The 18,533-nt window shown below is 34.7% G+C and overlaps 1 protein-coding gene across 3 annotated transcripts in view; it reads right to left on the reverse strand.

Annotated features, from left to right (window-relative positions):
• LOC120325707 (AMP deaminase 2-like) overlaps window positions 1–17,652 on the reverse strand; it is a 28,768-nt gene extending 11,116 nt beyond the window's left edge. The window contains exons 1-9 of one of the 3 annotated variants that reach the window (XM_078111384.1): window positions 17,476–17,652; window positions 16,379–16,432; window positions 8,183–8,267; window positions 8,032–8,104; window positions 7,397–7,530; window positions 3,057–3,230; window positions 2,692–2,715; window positions 1,361–1,457; window positions 892–1,014 (exon numbers count right to left, since the gene is read on the reverse strand). In XM_078111384.1, the coding sequence (XP_077967510.1) occupies window positions 892–1,014; window positions 1,361–1,457; window positions 2,692–2,715; window positions 3,057–3,230; window positions 7,397–7,530; window positions 8,032–8,104; window positions 8,183–8,267; window positions 16,379–16,432; window positions 17,476–17,503 (792 nt within the window). In that variant the 5' untranslated portion in view covers window positions 17,504–17,652. The remainder of the gene's footprint in view (window positions 1–891; window positions 1,015–1,360; window positions 1,458–2,691; window positions 2,716–3,056; window positions 3,231–7,396; window positions 7,531–8,031; window positions 8,105–8,182; window positions 8,268–16,378; window positions 16,433–17,475) is intronic. The other 2 variants (XM_039391816.2, XM_078111385.1) reach the window with 2 other exon arrangements.
• Window positions 17,653–18,533: the final 881 nt, after the last annotated feature.

Raw genomic sequence — 18,533 nt, forward strand, 5'->3', positions numbered from 1 at the left:
AATATCGCAATCTTCAACAGATATCGTTGTGCTTGTCATCAATTGAAGAAATCGATTTGTTACCTCAATATGGTGTATAAACAATTCGGTACTCCCGAAGTATATGAACTAAGATGGCGGACACCGGAACAAAGTATGTTTACCAGGATAGGGTTAGGCCATAATTTCAGGTACAAGTCCCCGAACTCGTAATAGAACTAAAACAAGAAAAATTGGAAGAAAATTATGGCCTAACCCAAACCTGGTACACATACTACATTCCGGTGTCCGCCATCTTGGTTCACATACTTCAGGAGCGTCTAATTTATTACCTGCATATGATCCCAAACATTAGATAGTAAGTTGAAATAATTATTACTTATAGATCGGTAAGTATATTGATAGGTATTTGTCTGTATGTATATCTGTCTATGTGTGTGTCTGTTAGATGAACGCGATATCTCGCGAATGCGAGGTTGAATCTGCTCCAAATTTTGCATGTGCATTCATCTTTTCTCGGACCAGAAACCTATTGATTTTGGGCGAATTATGTCGTATAATTAGCGAGTTATCAATCAATTATTGATATAGTGATCTAGATTTTTGTAAAGCGAGAGAATTCTGAGACCCGCCGAGTGTGTGTGTGCGATGCGCAGTGCGCAAGTTACAAGAGCGGATGAATCGAAACTGCAGTTTCTGTTTTGGGGGATCCCCTAACTATCGATCGATAAGTCTTCGGTTCCCAACCGATATTCTCGTTTCAGTTTCACCGACTAATTTTGCCAACAAAACAAATCTACAAAACTATTTGATTCACTTTACAATTTCCTAATTTTAATACCCACAAAAGACAAAAACAGAAATGGCGTTTTTGGTCTAAGAGTTTGGCTGATAAATGAAGCATTGCATTACCATTCTCATATATCGTGCGGTTGTGCGATGAACACTCTGTAAAGCTTGCTTCATATATTTCTCTCGGATAAATAAAGCTTCTGTAAGACTTTCCGATGCTTCCTCAAGATCCTGCATAGGAACCTGTAAACAGAGATACAATTATCCAATTTCTTATAATCATTCACATAGCAAAATATTACGAAAGAATTAGAATCAAAATCCAAGGAAATAAATTTTTATTTTCAAAATTGTTCTTTGCAGTACATATACTTTTTATTGTTTTGGTAATAATAATAGTGCTCAATAGTCTTAAAGGCATTTACATGTATTTCCGATACAGGTCAACCTGAGTACGCATTAGCTGTCGCTGCTTTCGTGGTCCCCTGTGACCCCCGTGACTTTTAAGATAATCATGGATTTTTTTGATAATAGTATTATATAGTTTTGACAAATAGTTCAATTGGTTGACTTTTTACCCTGAACCTACCCCAGCATATTCCACTCCTGATACTCTAATTCTGTGAAACTGATCTTCATCGTCTTCTTCCTGGTCACCCAGCTCTCCTGAACTTTGACCCCTTTTACTAAAGCAATAAGAATAAGCTTCAGATATGTATACAGGAGTACTTATTTTATAATTCTACTTACTTATCTGCAAAGAATTTTAGTTTCAATTATGGCATGGGAACTGATATAAAACATAGATAGGCCTATATAGGTACTCCCAAAGTATGTGAACCAAGATGGTGGACACCGGAACGTAGTATGTGTACCAAGTTAGGGTTAGGCCATAATTCCAGGTACAAATACTACGGGAGTCACTCAGCTAGTCCCCAAACTCAAAGAGAACTAAAATAAGGAAAATTGGAATAAAATTATGGCCTAACCCTAACCTGGTACACATACTACGTTCTGGTGTCCGCCATCTTGGTTCACATACTTCGGGAGTACCGATATATATATTTGAGCAGAGAGAGTGAGATATTCAAGATTCAAAAACTGGCAATATCGAGTCGTCTAACATTTGCAGTCGTCTAATCAGTCAATAGGCAGAATGCATACATAAGATTTCCAATAAAAAAGTACTACGAAATAGATTTTTGTTTAAAGCTATAGTGATTATTTTAAAAAACTACTTCAAAATGGGAAAGATGATTTTTCTACTTCAATCAACAAAATCTAAATTTAAAATCCAGTAAAACACAGAACTATGTTAGGAAAATGATTGGAGTTACTGTATAAAATGAATTACATTAAACCTCACAAGCAATCTCTCAAAAATTACTTTAAAAGATTCTTAAAATGTTAGATATATTATAAAAATTTCACACTATCTACTAAGCTTTGAATAAAATGCCATTCACATTTATGCAAATGACATTTTATATAGGAATCATATTTGAATGCATGTTTATTATTTCACTTCAATTTAGAATCCAAGTCATCAATTTTGTATGAAGCCAAACAGTATACAGTGCTCAAAATAAACTCCATTTTCCATAAATCATTGACAAATATTTGATAACGTACTTGGTTATAGTTATATAATTGGAAGCCAATTTCTAGTCATGTGGTCTAAATACAGCGCAATATGCATGAGTTTTACATATTATGTAGCTAATGGCAATGGTAACCCAATGTGGGAGTTATAGTGCTATAGTGAACTATTGTGATGTCATAAATGAATGGAATGAAAAGCCAAGAAAGCATGTTATCATTCGGTCTAAATTGCATCGAGCATGCATATGTTGCAAAGTCAAATGCATCAAACTAGAAAACCCAAAAACTTGTCGACTGGTGTTGAAATCTGAATCTAACCTTGAGTCATGAAAACTCCACGACCTGAGAAAAAAGTTCGGTTAGACAGTGATACAAATATACTACATTTAAATATGGACAGATAATAATAACACAATTATATAATTTGACGCTATTCATGTAAAAAAAAAACATGAATCAGGAACAAATAACTGGTTAACTATTCCCATACCCAACATGGTTTGGTAACTGGATGAAAAACCTTGGTTCGTAATATCAAGTCTTGTCGGCTTTCCTCAGCCCTCGATAAATTTGAAAAATCCTATTCTAACAGTTCAAATTCTATTGAAATTTTATAAAAAAAAATTAAATTTTTTTCAGACAACTTTATCTTGTCTCGATGAGTCAAAAAAAAAAATACTCACTCTTTCAATACAGGCATCGGAAGATGGTGAAGAGTAGATAAAGACGGTCGAGAACGGTTAATTGGGACAGGAGGAGGAGGTTCAAGGACATCTCCACTATCTTTCGTTTTCAATTTCGTCATTTCCATGATAGCAGCTATTCGGCTCGTTTTCCAACGTGATTTCTTGCTCCCACTATTTGCATAGTAATTTGTGATGCAATGACCAAACCATCATTGATTTGGATGTAGATTTTATGAAGGTGAATGAATGAAGGTTGCACAGGATGGATCACAAACGACAGAGGTTGTTAAGAAGATCGGAGATGAACAAACACAATGCACATAGAAGTGAAACACTAAATTAGTAAACTCGCTACTACAAGGTAAATAAAAGCACATCACACACTTTACACATTTATCTACGGAAGCAAGATAAGCTAGAAAAATCCTTTCTGACAAAAGTGCTTATAATAGGCCGAAGATTTCGATGTTCGAATATCGGTGAAACAATTTAAAAAATCATGTAACATGAGCAAAATACAGATCTAAAATAAATTTATGTTGTGCCTGGACATTAAAACTTCAGGGCAATTTCTACAAACACAATTGATTTTTTAATCACTTGTTTTCAATATTTTATGCATCAATAATTGCAAGATGCATATTAAATCGCAGGTCTCTTATCTTCATTTAATTTCTAAAGTCATTTAATAACAGTCCTTACTAGATGCATGTACTAAAAAGGTACCCATTAAAGATGAAAAGTGGTACTTTAATATATTGAAAGGGCACATAACGATCTAAAGTTTACCATTATAAATTCACTTAATGATAAAATCTCTTTTCAGTGAGGTTTAGCCCCATAATTAGTGCTAGATTCCGCTGACCTAAGTTTTGCATTGCAAATATTTGATTTCTAATATTTACTGAATGCTTGTTTCCCTTTCCATTTTTTATCTTTTCGGCTGATTGGGCATGTTAACCTATTTAAACCAATTTTGTCCACTTCACCTAACTTTTATTTTTTTGTAGTAATAACAAAATTATTCACATTTATTGCGTTTTCAGAATTTAACAGAACATCTGTGTATATTTTTTTGAATTTTGCAATTACTCATTTAAACTGGAGGTACATTTTGTGTTTAAAATTAACAAATTGTAATAAGTGTAATGGGATATTATGTCTGGACTGTTATGTAAAACGAGTTAATTTTACTGAATTTCCAAAAGTGACAAATCCGATGAAATCAAATCAGAAATGGTTTGGTTCCGAGTAGTAAAAATTGATACACCCCTTGTCGGATGATTTTAGAATAACACAAAATAATGATTGGACTCGATTTTCAAATCATTCCGCCAGTTGTTATGTAATGTGACACCACTGCTTTTGATTGTTTTCATACCTCAATATTATTAATGTTATTGAGTCGACTCTCGCAATATGTACGGCGATATAATGCAGACTAATCCCGCCGTCACCGCCAGTCTACGGTATAGTTATGTCACAATAACATGTCATAAATTCCCAATACATCAACTGACAATATATAATTAATAACAAGATAAAAGCCTTCGGCGCCTAGTACTTATTTATAGATCCGATCTGAACCCGCGAAAGTAGGCGATTCGGATCGTGATAGGGTCGTGTAGACTGGTATGTTAAAATCGTGGTCAATATTAATAACCGTCCTTCTACAACTTTCCATTAATTCCGCACAAAAAAGCAACCGAAAAAATGTTATTGCAATAACTTGCGACGCGTCTCACGAGGTAAAATCAAACATACGACAAAAGGGGCGGGTGGTGGGCGTGTCGTACGAACTTGAATGGCAAAACGAGCAATGCAACATAGTTACAATATACGCTGAGGTCAATAACAACTCATTAAAGCTCAAATCTTTTAATTTAAAACCGCCTGAAGGGTGAGAACATTTTAAATTTTGCAATTACGGCATCTAGGTAACAACTAACAACAAATTTCGGTAATAAAATTGTTGATTCGTGCACGAAATTGTTTTAAATTTCTTTGTTCTCTTATCCCGTCGAATCAACGTGACACTAAATAATCAATTAGAACGAAAACCGATGTGACGAAGCAATGACGAGGGACCGTAGAAATTTATAACGTGTGATTAATAATAGCTCAAAATTTGTATGTAAGTGCGAGGAAAATAACATTTTTTTTATTCAGCGAACGTGATAATAAATTTTAGGGCGGATATGTCAAAAAGTTTGACTTGTAGTTGTAATACATCATTAAGAAATACGATAATTTTTAACCGTTAGCGATTATTAGTTATAGATCTTTTTTATTCGACATTATATTCTCTTTCCACTCCGAACAAGGATGTGCGCAAGCAGAAATTGCTAGGTTGGAACTAGGAAGTCACAATACCCAAGAAGGATTTATTTATAAGTAAACCACAAATACGGTATGTGATCTCATGTGATGGGTAATGACGTACTTTAACTAAAAAAAACATCGGCTTTTGTTGTTTTGTCAAAATCGTACTTCGCAGCACAACTCGGATCTTTTGAAGAGAGCCCTCACGATAAAACCGCCACCGCTCGCAAAAAAAGAGTCGTAATTCTACAGTCAGGGTTAGAAATACAGATTTACTGGATATTTAAATTTTCAAATCATCCCTAGCCCGAACACTAACCTTAACTAGACAATTACTAATTTTTTATTTTAAAACATGACGGGATGTTTTTCTCAAATCTCACATTTTCACATCAGTGGCGCGGAAGATCTCTGCAAAAGATCCCACAACTCCTATACATTCCGAAAGACGTTGACCCGATTCGCCGATTTCGTCAAATCTATTCGTTCGAATTTTTTTAATTTTTTCTATACGCAAATCGCAATATTTACCATATTGGATAAAAGATAAAACTTTTCCTGCGAAAAACCTCCATTTACCTACTATAACTTAAGCATTCGTGATCTAAACTTGACTCAAACTCACTTCGCGCGCGCCGGCAAGATGATAAAAACACCCTCGATTCTGTAGTAACCAATAGACATCAGCAACGAGTTTTTAAATATGCATTCCATCCCAATGAACAATTATACTTTATTAAATGATGTTGTAGTGAATTATTGAAATATAATCCGAAACCCGAGCGGAATCTATATTTCTCGTAAATGCGTTACGTCAAGGAGCTCATCAGAATATTTAAGACAGTATTGAAAAGACATAAATCAGAGTTGAAAAGTAATTTGCCATAATGCAGCTTAACATCACATTAATCATGTGCAATGTAGCGTTAGTAAGAGCGCCTCTGACAAAATTAATTTAAAGACGACAACGTTGAACAATATAAGTCTACCCGCATGCTTAAAAACGATTTGAAGCGCACACCTTGGTCGCATAAAGAAAAAACCGTCGAATTCAAGTAGACGAGAAGGTTACATTCAAAAAGCGAGGTGCGAACCCTATCATTCTATCTACCGAACTAACGACATACAAATACCGCACTGCATTGGAATATTCTCTTAATATACCAAGTGAACGCGAGTTGTATATGCTTTCGATCTATAATGCCTCGTTCGATAATTTTTATGACATTGATTGAAATCAGTGAAGCAAATTGGATTGATATTCGCTTATGACACTGTTATACATTATGATATTAATTTTTCAACAACTCTTGGACAGACAAATCCGTGTGGAAACATATATTATTTCACTGTAGCTATGAATGTGTTAATATTATTTCTACCGAGGTGAGTTTGGGGTGTGGCACAATTTGTAAGGACTTATTACATAGTGACTTATTAGTGTTGTAAATCGTGTATGTTCGTCAATCTTTGAAGAAATAAAAATCGAAATATTTTCTCACCCTCTCCTTTACGTTTGCGGATCCCATAAATTATGTTTAGATCTATTCATATATTACATATAACGGTCGAGATTGCTCGTTATTTAATGAGCAATTTGACGGCAAGATAAACAGCGATAAATATATATCGCTATCCTATTAGACTAGCTAGGGATATCGGAACTAAAATTTCGCATGGTCAAAACAACCGAAAATCACAGTGAAAAATAGCGACGGCTTATGATTTGATTTCGTTGTCATTTGACATCATTCTACATGATTATTGTGTGTTCAGAGAATATATTTTGCTTTTACATATACGGTTAAAGACCCCAAACGTGAAACAAAATACGCATATATTACATATACGCATGATCGAAAAAACTGAAAAATCACAGGGAAAAATAGCGTCAGCTTATAATCGGTACAAATCTAATAATAGGTATTTAATGCCCGAGAGTGTTTACCAAATATAACCGCCCTTTACAACAGTGGTTCGGCGGTGAACAGCACTAGAACACGAATACCACTTACTGTGCGATATCCTGTGAAACTTGTCTGTCAACCAAGTGACTCTTCGCCTGCATTTGTATGATGGGAATTTCATCAGAAAGTTCGCAAGAAGTACCGAGATCCCCACATCCTGATATATCTTCCGTGAACAGTTGCTGAGGAATAAGTTGTACGTCGCACAATTTAGCAATCAAACATTAAATTTTTACATTGGTAACAATTTGAAAAACAACCGTAAGATGGGATATTTAATTGTATAAAACTTGCTGATTAATATACGATAAATCGGTACAACTTTTTCCGCGTCCTTTATGAGCAAAATTTAAAATGATCAACTAAAATACAATCTTTCAAATCCCACCGAATAAGCAACGAACAAAGGGTAGGTCCTGCCCTAATTTTGGGTATACATTATTAAATTTAACTATTACAAAAATAATAATAGAAATAAAAGGCCAGCGTGTTTATTCAAATATGCATGCCCAGTGGAGTACTTTAATTTAATGTAGTCGTGGTTTTGTATTAAAGGTAATACAATTCTAACTTTTTTCACTGATATCGTGAAAACACATTTACATTCAAATACTAAAAAAGGCGTCAGAGATAAAACACAACAAAAATTTATATTCATATAATAAACAATATTGTAATCTTACCTCCGCAAGTTTATCAATTTTTTCATTCATGTCTGGGCTGTATTTATTTGAACCTAGGCGTCTTCGTGAATGTCTAAAAAAATATATATGTGAATAGTACATGATGCAATTCACAATTATTAAAGCACAATTATTCGCAAATAATACTCACCCCTTACTTGGTGAAGTAGCTCCACTAACGTTATTTGTAGTCGAAGTTTGCTCGCGTAGCGGTGAACGAACCGGCGGTCTTTCACCTTGTAGTAAATTATAGTCATAAATAGAACAATAAAGACTGAAAATATGCATAAATAGAAAACCACATTGCAATGAACGAAAAGTATTATAAAATCGTCCCACACAAACTTAATTTAGCTACATATATACAGAAGAATCCAGAGATTTATGTTAGGAAACAAAATGAACGCAAAGCGATGTATGAGATGGTCTAATATAGTCCAAAGATTTTTTTTCTAAAATCAGGTTGTAAACCGTATTCCGATTTCCCACTGTCGTTCATATCGCGTGACTAAAAAACTCAACAAAGCACTTATTAGCCACCTTATGATACTATCTTGCACATCACTATGTTATCAACATCTCATGATAAGATCTGTATATTTGACTAAAAATGTCACAGCGCCGATAATTTCGAAAGGACGTAGTCGTATCTGAATGTTCATTTGAGCCAATCGATATATAAATTGGCTTTTAGAGGCTGGCGTCAATCAATCTAGTTGTGAACTCGACAATTCCTTTCTCCATAGTTAAAACAGGTATCTGGGACTGGCATTTTAACGACTCTAATGCACCATATATGAGGGATGGGCTGACGATAAACTGGCCATCTTCAATGTATCAAAGCCATTAAAATATCAATAGAATTTACCCAGCGTCTATTTTGAGTATATTTATAGCTCTGAACAACGTAGCCGATATTTAATAAGCAATAATAGCAATCAGTCAATAACAGGATTATTGCTTTTCGGCACAAATAACGGCGTTTAGTTTGTAATAACTTGCAACGCTTCAGCTGGTGCATTGAAGGCAATTCAATATTGTTGCAAGTAAATAGCGAAAATGGTATTTAGATGGAAACAATGTCTTATGATTTCTAGCGCTTTGTACTCGATCAACACATTGCATTTTATTTAATGTATATTACAGCAATACAGTACATACAGTAATTTTGTTCTCACGTTTTGCATAGGGTATTTAAAACCTACCCATAAATGTAATTGCGATGTTGTGGACCATAATAGCCTTCCTTTTTACATTATATTATAATATTGAGACATCATTGGACAAATTAATCACTACCTATACCTCGTATTTTGAGCATTACGAAAATAAATCTATCTTCAAAAATAGAATTCGCCAATAGATACAGAATATTTATCAAGTAAACAAGAGAGCTACGCACAAATATATGGACACGTTAGACCAGAGCGAATCAGTCTTTACCGGTACCTTTGACGCTACCGGTACCCTCAAAAAAGTTCTGAATTTCCAGTAGCAAGAATTTTGCAGAATTAAAACGTACAGCCAGTCATGACACTGACTAAAATCCGTGTTCCCATGGATAAAAAATAATACAGCAAAATTTTAGACGAAATATCAAATTTCATAGAATTCACGCAAAATTTTGAAATAAATAAAAGTAATAGCCTTCTAGCGAAAAAATTAATCTTTAACCACTGAAAATTTCAAAGCAATTGGTCCAGTATTCGAAGAGAAAAGCGACTTTTTAAAAACGTGTCAAAGAACAACAACAACATAATATTGAAACGATCGTTATGGCCACTAAACGTGTCCAATAATTTATTTTTATTGCAATTTCAATCTTTCAGGAAAACTTCAATCTTGAACAAACGTGTCCAAACTTCAAGAGCGCGTTGCTCAAATATATGGACACCAAGATCAAAAGTAGTGCGGGTGAGCAATCTGTCACAGTAGACTTCGAGTACCGCAGTTGTCACGACTAACACAAACGCGGAACCGCTACGAAGTGCGCAATTTTTGATGACGTAATCGCACACAAAAAACCGAAGCTCTGAGAGACAGAGAAATTTTTGAATTAAATAATATCAAAGCCCTCCTGACAAAAAATACAGTCTCTAACCACTGAAAACTTCAATAAAAATTGGTCCAGTAGCTAATGAGAAAAGCATTTTTCTATGACACTAGGAATAAAAATACAACAACAACAAAATAGCAAAACCATTCATAGGTCCACTTTCAGTCATAGTAAACAAGGTACAGGGGGTATTTTAGGAATAACAATATAAAGTCAAGCTCCAAGTTTCTACTCATATTCGTCTAACTAAAATCGATTCCTAATTCTTTTTGTACCCCTTTTCAGGCATCCATAAAAATCATCCACCTACTGTCCTACTATATTCTTATAAATATTTCACCATATACACCAATTAAACGGCAATGCGGCTTGAGTAAAATTCTTTATAACCTTGCAATAGATGTTTCTTCGCAACAAAATCTAGACAAACAAAACAGTTGGAATCGATCTAACAAGAAATATCGACTGCAAAAATGTCTTTTTTCGCCAACTCAACAAGTCAAAATAACTTAAGTACAGGGTTGGTTTAAATCGTCCTCGTAATTACAGCGCATTGTTAATTATTACGACGTTTGCAATGGATCTTATTGTTGTTTTATCAGACAGCAGAGGTAATAAATCAATTAGCAATGGTTTTACAATAATTGAAAAGAGTTAGCAACACGGAAAAAATGAATAATAACTTACGTGATAAATCATCGTGTTATTAAAACAGCGTCCAAACGCCTGATTAACGACAAACAATGTCAAATTTTTTTTTTCAAAATCTAAGTTAGGAAATGTTTCGGAAATAACAAAAAAACTACATTCAAAAAAATAAATAAATGAAAAGGGTGGCCGTCAAATGTCGATGGATGAACAGCATTAAAAAACAAAGCCAGCGATGGTTAAGATGTTATGATTAATAGCTGGACTAAATATAACCACGTGATAGCATCTGCTTGTACCCCTAAACGATATGATTCAGAGCTACAAATAAACTTATTGACGGTAAATACGATAAACATTTAGGAAAATTATAAGTGCGTGTCTTTGGTGCGGTAACTATGCGGACTGCAATTTCGTAAAATAAAACTAACCGAATGAGTTCTGACTGTATAAAGTACAAATAAATATAGTTCAAAATAAACGCATGCATATTGCACAATCATAATGTAATTGTAAATATTTGTCGAAATTAATACTGTAATATGAGAAAATTCTTCAATACCATTTGCTGATATCGCGGGAACTTAGTCAAACAAAAGACACGGGCCACGCCTTTGCTTATTCGAAAATATTATGATTGGTAATCAGAACAAGAATGTTTTCTGTGATACACTATTTGAACATAAACGATTTGCGACAACGATTACGTGGGAGAATAAGAAAACATCAATTATTCGAATTACTTAGGCGGGCGTTCCCGCATTCGGAAAATAGCCAGCGAATTTAATAATAAACAAATGATATGTGCAAACGTGAATTTGGTGAATCCAGTTTTAAATCAATATCACAAAAATCAACGAGTTCCTAACATTCCTAACAAAATTTGGTGATTCGACGATCAGACATAGACTGAATCAAAATCGTGTAAGGTAACTCTAGTCACGCCGATAACAGTTGTATTTCAATTCAGAAAAATAGCGATGTCATACCCCAACAAGACGATAATTTTAACTGGCGTAATATGCTCTATTGTATGAAAAAAGACGAACTGTTGGCGTACCTACCACGAACTAATTACTTTTTAACTCGAGTGAGCTGCTGTATTCTCTCTTTGTTTGTCGCAATATCGTTCGCGGTAAATACTATTTCGGACAATACACATAGAGCGTCATATACTGATGCTCAAAGAGGATACGGATACGAGTGTCGCCACCAGGTAAACAAACAGAAAATTATGTCGAAATCACACCACTTCTTGACTCGCATACCTCCAAACCAATTAGTAATCGCTTATGTGCAATATCAGCAGAGTGCAAATTATGCAGCAAAATGTAGCATTATGTCATCGACAGAAAATATCAATGTGTTATCAAATATTGACAAACGTCGCGTTGTAGCAGCCAAGTTAAAAAGATGCTTATATGATAATTCAGACTTGAGAAAAACATTCCGCGACAGACCTCAAATTTTACAGCGAAATTATTGACTAGCAATCTCATAATACTAACACGATTAAAAGTGGTTGTGCTATTGATCAATCTACCCTGCATCACGCTACAAACTAAAACAGCATAGCATACGGCAAACCTGTCTTTGTCGAGTATTATAAATCACTTAGCGTGCAAATTAAATGTCAGCATCGCTTCAAGATGTAAAATATAAACATAGGATGCGAGCAGTCGAGGACAAAGAGAATTGAACAACATATGACTCAGGCGAAGGAAACCTGCGATGATTAGCGACGACAGAATATAAATAAAGCGACTCGAAGGCAAATTATGTACATAATAATCTGATTTTATATCGAATCAGCATTTCTAAGGATTCATTCAAAGCAAAGTCAAAATATGTCACCTACAACCGAAACCTAGAATTGAAATCGCAATTGTTTTCAAAATTATATTGATATTGACGCCCAGGGATTTCTGTTATTTTAAGCGAAATAACACTGAAATAAAGCGCTACTTCATCAAATGATATCAATTGGCCAAATCTATAGGGAATCGTTAGTGATACCTCAAGGTATGGTAGATTTATGGGACAAATTCAAAGAACAATATGCAAAGGTGAATGTTGTATACGGCGTACACTGCATGTGGGAGGCCAGGGCGAATGGGTACTACTTACAAACTGAAAACATAACCACAGCAAATACCTATATTTAATCCACTCAAATAAACCTTTTTTAAAAATCTGCTCAATTCTATGACATACATGAGAGAGTTTGAGTTCAACTTCTGTTACATCATTTGTTGGCACTACCTGTATTAAGGAGAAAATTACACCACAATACAACACTAATCAAAACAAAGCTACTTTTCGGAAGAACTCAATCGTGATCAACAATCATTGTTCAGTTCAACTCAAGCCACTAGACTGTTGAAATCACCAAGAAGAGCTCTTAGCGGCAATCCACCGTTCATAGAAGGATATCACAATGAAAGAAGTAATCGTTATTGCGCATGTAGATGAAATCATTCCGCACGCAACTCAATAACACGCAGTAAACAACGCTTGGCTGAATACGGAATGTTTCACGGAGTCCACGGTTCCCATTTCGATAAAATCCAGATTCAGAATTCTATGGCAATAGCCGAAATTAATCAAATACTTTAATTTCGGAAACCATAATATATATTATTATCACTCACTCAGGTGAGTGAACACGTACCCATTCTTCTTGGCAAAACCCCTCATCTTATACTCTGTATGTTTTAAACCTTATCTAAGGTTTTGTTTGCTCTCGTGATTTCATAATCAGTGTTTATATATTTGCTTTTATCAATCATTTTATAAACTGTTAGGCTGATTATGAGGTCGAAAGGTCGAAATAAATTTATACTAATACTTATCACACTATTACAGGAAAGTATTTGGAACTTAGATAGTTAGTTGGAAATATAACTAAGTCCCAAATACAAAATTTAATGTTATTCGGATTTAGTTTACCCCGTTTTAAGTTATATGCTCCTTACTTAAACTCTTTTTGATTGTCACGGCTACCATTAAATTAAGCGTTATTTTATAACTCTAACTAAATGTAATAATCTTCAAAAGCGCGCCATAACTCTAACCATGCCTTATTGACATACTCCGTCTAAAGTTATTGGTGACTGTGTACATTGTGAAGTGAAGAAATCGATCGAAGAGCGCAAGGACTAAAAATCGATCAAAAAAATACAGGCATTTACGTTTCGTAACATGAAATAGAACATGATACGATGCCAGCCACATGGACCGCATAAGATTAAATTAAGCATGGCCCCTTTGACTGCATGCGCATACTATCGGTAATTTGTCTGAGTGTATGAACTAGCAGTGGAATTGATAGAAAATCAATATAAATATTGCTTTGTTATAGCCCTTAAATGCATCAGGCAGTGACGTACGTGTGGCGTTTAAAAACACTTTTTCCAACAACAGTTTTTTTCTAACTAATTTTCTTTGCGCTGATATAAACATACAAAATTGATAAAAATAATGACGTCGGAATTGTTCCGCTTACAATATACCGTAATAACCGCTAGTGAGAGACTTTTCCACTATTTACTAAAAACCTAATTAAAATCAGAAAACCACTAATATGGTATTGCATTAAATTCTAGTTGCATCTTCGGCACGAAAATAACAGCAAATCAATAGAAATGATATTTTTCATATCTATACGGGAAGATAACAAACCCGAATATACGGCTTTATTAGCAACTGGCCAACCGCGCACGGCCTCTCCCTCTGTTGCCAATCCGAGTCATATATGAGAATAGATAGCTATGTTACCAGATAATAAGTGATGTGAACGTTATTTTTTTATCGGTACAGGAGGGACATCTAGTGTGTGTGTATCTAATGCAGGTTGCCTGCAGTGCCCGGTAACTAACAACAGACATATCAGACCATTCCAACTATGACTGTTTGGTAACATTATCCAAATTCCTTCCGACAAAAACTCGAACAAAATAGCAACTGAAGAACATAGTCGGGTGTTCACAATAAACACATACCCACCTAATTTTCTTTTAAATAGGACAGGTATCTGAGAATAGGTATTCAAATTTTGTATAAATGAGCTTTGAATCGAACTTTAAACTAGTTTATTAATAAATAGGGATAATATAAATTATTTCATAGAGGCAATGTTTTCTAATTTATTTACAATATCACATTTGGCATACTTAATCCAGACTATGTACTCAGAAAACAAAACTCAAATATGATCTACAACAGGGGCCGGCAACCTTTTGTCGCTCGCGGGCCAAAATTAAGGGTTGCAAGTCATTGGCGGGCCGCATATATTTTTAGAAAGTTGAAAACCGAACGAATGATACTTTTTTATTATAAAAATCAAGCAGTGATACTTCTATAGAATGGAATATAGATTTATTTCCTCATTGCGCATCTCAAAAAAATCCATTTGAATATTTTCGGCGCAATTGAACCCTCAACTTTTATTCGTTTTGTTGCCATTTGTCTAATTATAATTAAATTATAGGCTCATTAAACGAGTAATTGACAATTTTATACTTGTTGATTATAATATAATTTATTCGACACATGCCTCACACAATAAATTCTGTGACGTGGAGAATATAATCGTTAAAAACGGCTGTTTTGTTACTATAATTCAGTGAAGCGTTGCGGGCCGAATTATATTACTCCGCGGGCCGTAGGTTGCAGAGCCCTGATCTACAACCACAATCATTGTACAAATGTAAGATTTTTTCGAAAAACCTCGATCCATCAATTTTCACTTTCCGTGAGATTATTGAGACAGAAATCATTGAAATAGGAATTGCAATGTGTAACAGATTCTTTTGATATTTATCACTTCAGTTCTAACTGGCAGGATTGCTAGTCAGAAACAGAATAAACAGGCAATAAACCTAATGGGTCCGGATGTAAGTAGATCTCATATCAATACAGAAAATCATAACACCAATAAAGCCTAAAAAATATCTATCCTGGCGCTTCTATTTTAACTGTAAGCATGCTTTTTGATTCAAAATTAATGATAAAATCGCATTATACATTAAATGAGAATTGCAGCATGCCAACACACTATGAACATAAATATTGAGTTGATGTTGAAATAGGAAACCTCAATTGAAATAGGCAATAAACCTCAATTCTAGATGTGTGTGCTGTGCTGTGTGGATATCAAACCAATTCAATATCTGATATATCAAGGTGTGTTAGCTTGGTATAAATAAGAGTATAAGTCATGTTTCAATGACATTTGTGGTAATTGAATAGCAAGATATCTGGAATGTCAATATGGAATAAAATGATAAACATAAGATGAACTATGGCTCGAAACTAGCTTTGGAAATTAATCAAATTATTGAGGTCCTGAAGCATTTTTTCTGCACAGAAAAATTTCTTCAGCATTTTTATGCAACATATTTATACGCCTTTTGCTCTGCATAAGCAGCCACTGCTTGATAAGGATGTACTATAGCTTGAGAGGTACGAAATTTTTTGAGTTCGGGATTGTCTACCTAATACATCACCCTGAGTGAGGTAGTGAGCTCAAGATTATCACCTATGATGACATCCTAGTTAAGTCTCAACACCCTAATATTCACTATACAACCGCAGCCACAAAACTAAACCCTTATAATAAATAAACACTAAAAAATATCTTACTTGGTTCTTTCATTGCATCAGCTGGTGTAAGAGTAGCTGGCCTTTGTTGTTTTTCTGAAATATAAATTAAAGCAAATTGAAAACGAGTGTACATAACCTTCAGCCTAGTGCAACGAACCTAAATAAAAAACACATGCCAGATATGTTAAGAGAAACCTCGCATTCAATATATTATACACAAAGAATGCAGTTATAGTTCAAAAGTTGAAACATTATTAAATAATATTTTTACAGGTTAAGAATATGGACGATGATTGTTACATTTAAGAATACACTAGGTATTGGCATTCACGCTAATATATTATAGGCATAGATAACATGGATGAAATAAATTTACATCAACTAAATTAATAAATTATTTAACATCAATAGAACCCACAAAATGATATTAGAAGAAACTTTTTTGCCTCAGATGGTCTGTTTCTCCAAAAAGATGAGCATATATAAGCTTCTGATATGCTGTGATTAAGTAGACGAATGGCAGATCATTTTATGTTTATTGTATTTGAATATAATTCCTTTCAATTCTAATTATTTTGATTTATTGAAGGTGAGTAAAATCCGGTGCACTGACTTTAAAAATCTAATTATATGATATAATTGCCAAAATATTTCAGTTTTTTAGAATGTTTGGATTTTTAAACCTGAGAATTTGAGTTGACATCACAGTGCCCTCTAAAACATGTTTGGTAAACTATGTAAAACCAGTATGATGTAGCACCTATTTAACAGCTTTTTTTGCACCTGAGAGACTGAAAGCAAAGGTATCATGTTAATTCTGACTTTGAACCAGACAACCAATATTTTTGATGGCGTCAAACATCAGTAGCCAGTAGATACTATAAGTGGCCCTCAGATATCTTCATCGTCTCAAAAAGTTTGTCATTTTTAGTTTGTAATAGAATGCTAATGTCTGATGAATGTAGAAACCACCGCACGAGACCATGTAACTGTAATTACAGAATTAAAAATACTCAATCACACAAATGCCAAGATGGGTCATACAAACATATTTAATTCCTGAATTTGTATTGACTGATTGTGAATTGACGAATATAATTACAGAATTATACCATTCTAATTGCTGAATTCCTCACCTATAGGTTTCTCCACATTAGAGGACATTGCAATATTGTATAACGTTACAGTGGACAGCACAGATAAATCTTTGAAGATCTGCAGCTTCAAAAAATTGTCTCTGCCAGTTAACCAGAATACTGTTTTATGACCTAGTACTGGTACCGGTAGTACGGTATGCTAATACATAAGTCTGTAAGTACAGAAGTAGGTTAAGTCAATGAAATAATAATATCAGAAGATTACGGTACGGTACCGCCGTACCGGTATGGGGGTCTCATGTAGTTTCCTACCTAACATACTTCTAGTGGGCGTAGCATGACAATTTTTTCACGTATCAATCCTAACCCCCACCTGACTACACCATCCAATAATTACGTCATTACGACGTCACAATGACGTAATACAGCCCTTCAAACTATACGAACTGCCATCCAAGACGCGCAAACGAGCACCCGAAATCGAACAGTTAGTTCTCTCGTCGCAACGATTCCAATATGAGAGAAACCGATAACGTCAGTCAGTTCTTTATCGTCGGCGCCAATGCCATTTCGGTCGATTGTACGTATGTTTGGCAAGCTCTATGACGTGATTGTGATGTCGTAGTGATTTAATTTTTGGATGGCGTAATCAGATGGGGGTTAGGATTGACATATCAAAAAATTGTTATGCCACGCCCACTAGAAGTACGTTAGGTACGAAACTACACGAGACCCCGGTATGGTACCGTACCTTTCTGTTTGTGCATGATTATATTATACTTATACCGCAAAGTTTCAGTACTAGGATTTTTTTTTCTGGGCCTCCACGAACACGCCAAACCCCCTGTCGATTACCGACTAAATGGGTGTTACTTGGAACGTGAAGCCTTTCGTTTTTGTTTCTGTGCGAAACTGTTTATCGCGTTCTGTAACTGTAACTGTTTGTGTCGATTAATTGACCTTTGACACATGCAAACGCATCGCTCGCAAGCCGTTTGGTGTTCCGCGGTCACTGATTACACGCTGTGATTTCTGGGTCTTCACGCAGGGATCCGTGATTGCACGCCCGATATCTCGTGGAAAAAGAGCAATGAAAT

Source organism: Styela clava, chromosome 4 (genome assembly GCF_964204865.1).
Source record: "Styela clava chromosome 4, kaStyClav1.hap1.2, whole genome shotgun sequence".
Classification (NCBI taxonomy): Eukaryota; Metazoa; Chordata; class Ascidiacea; order Stolidobranchia; family Styelidae; genus Styela; species Styela clava.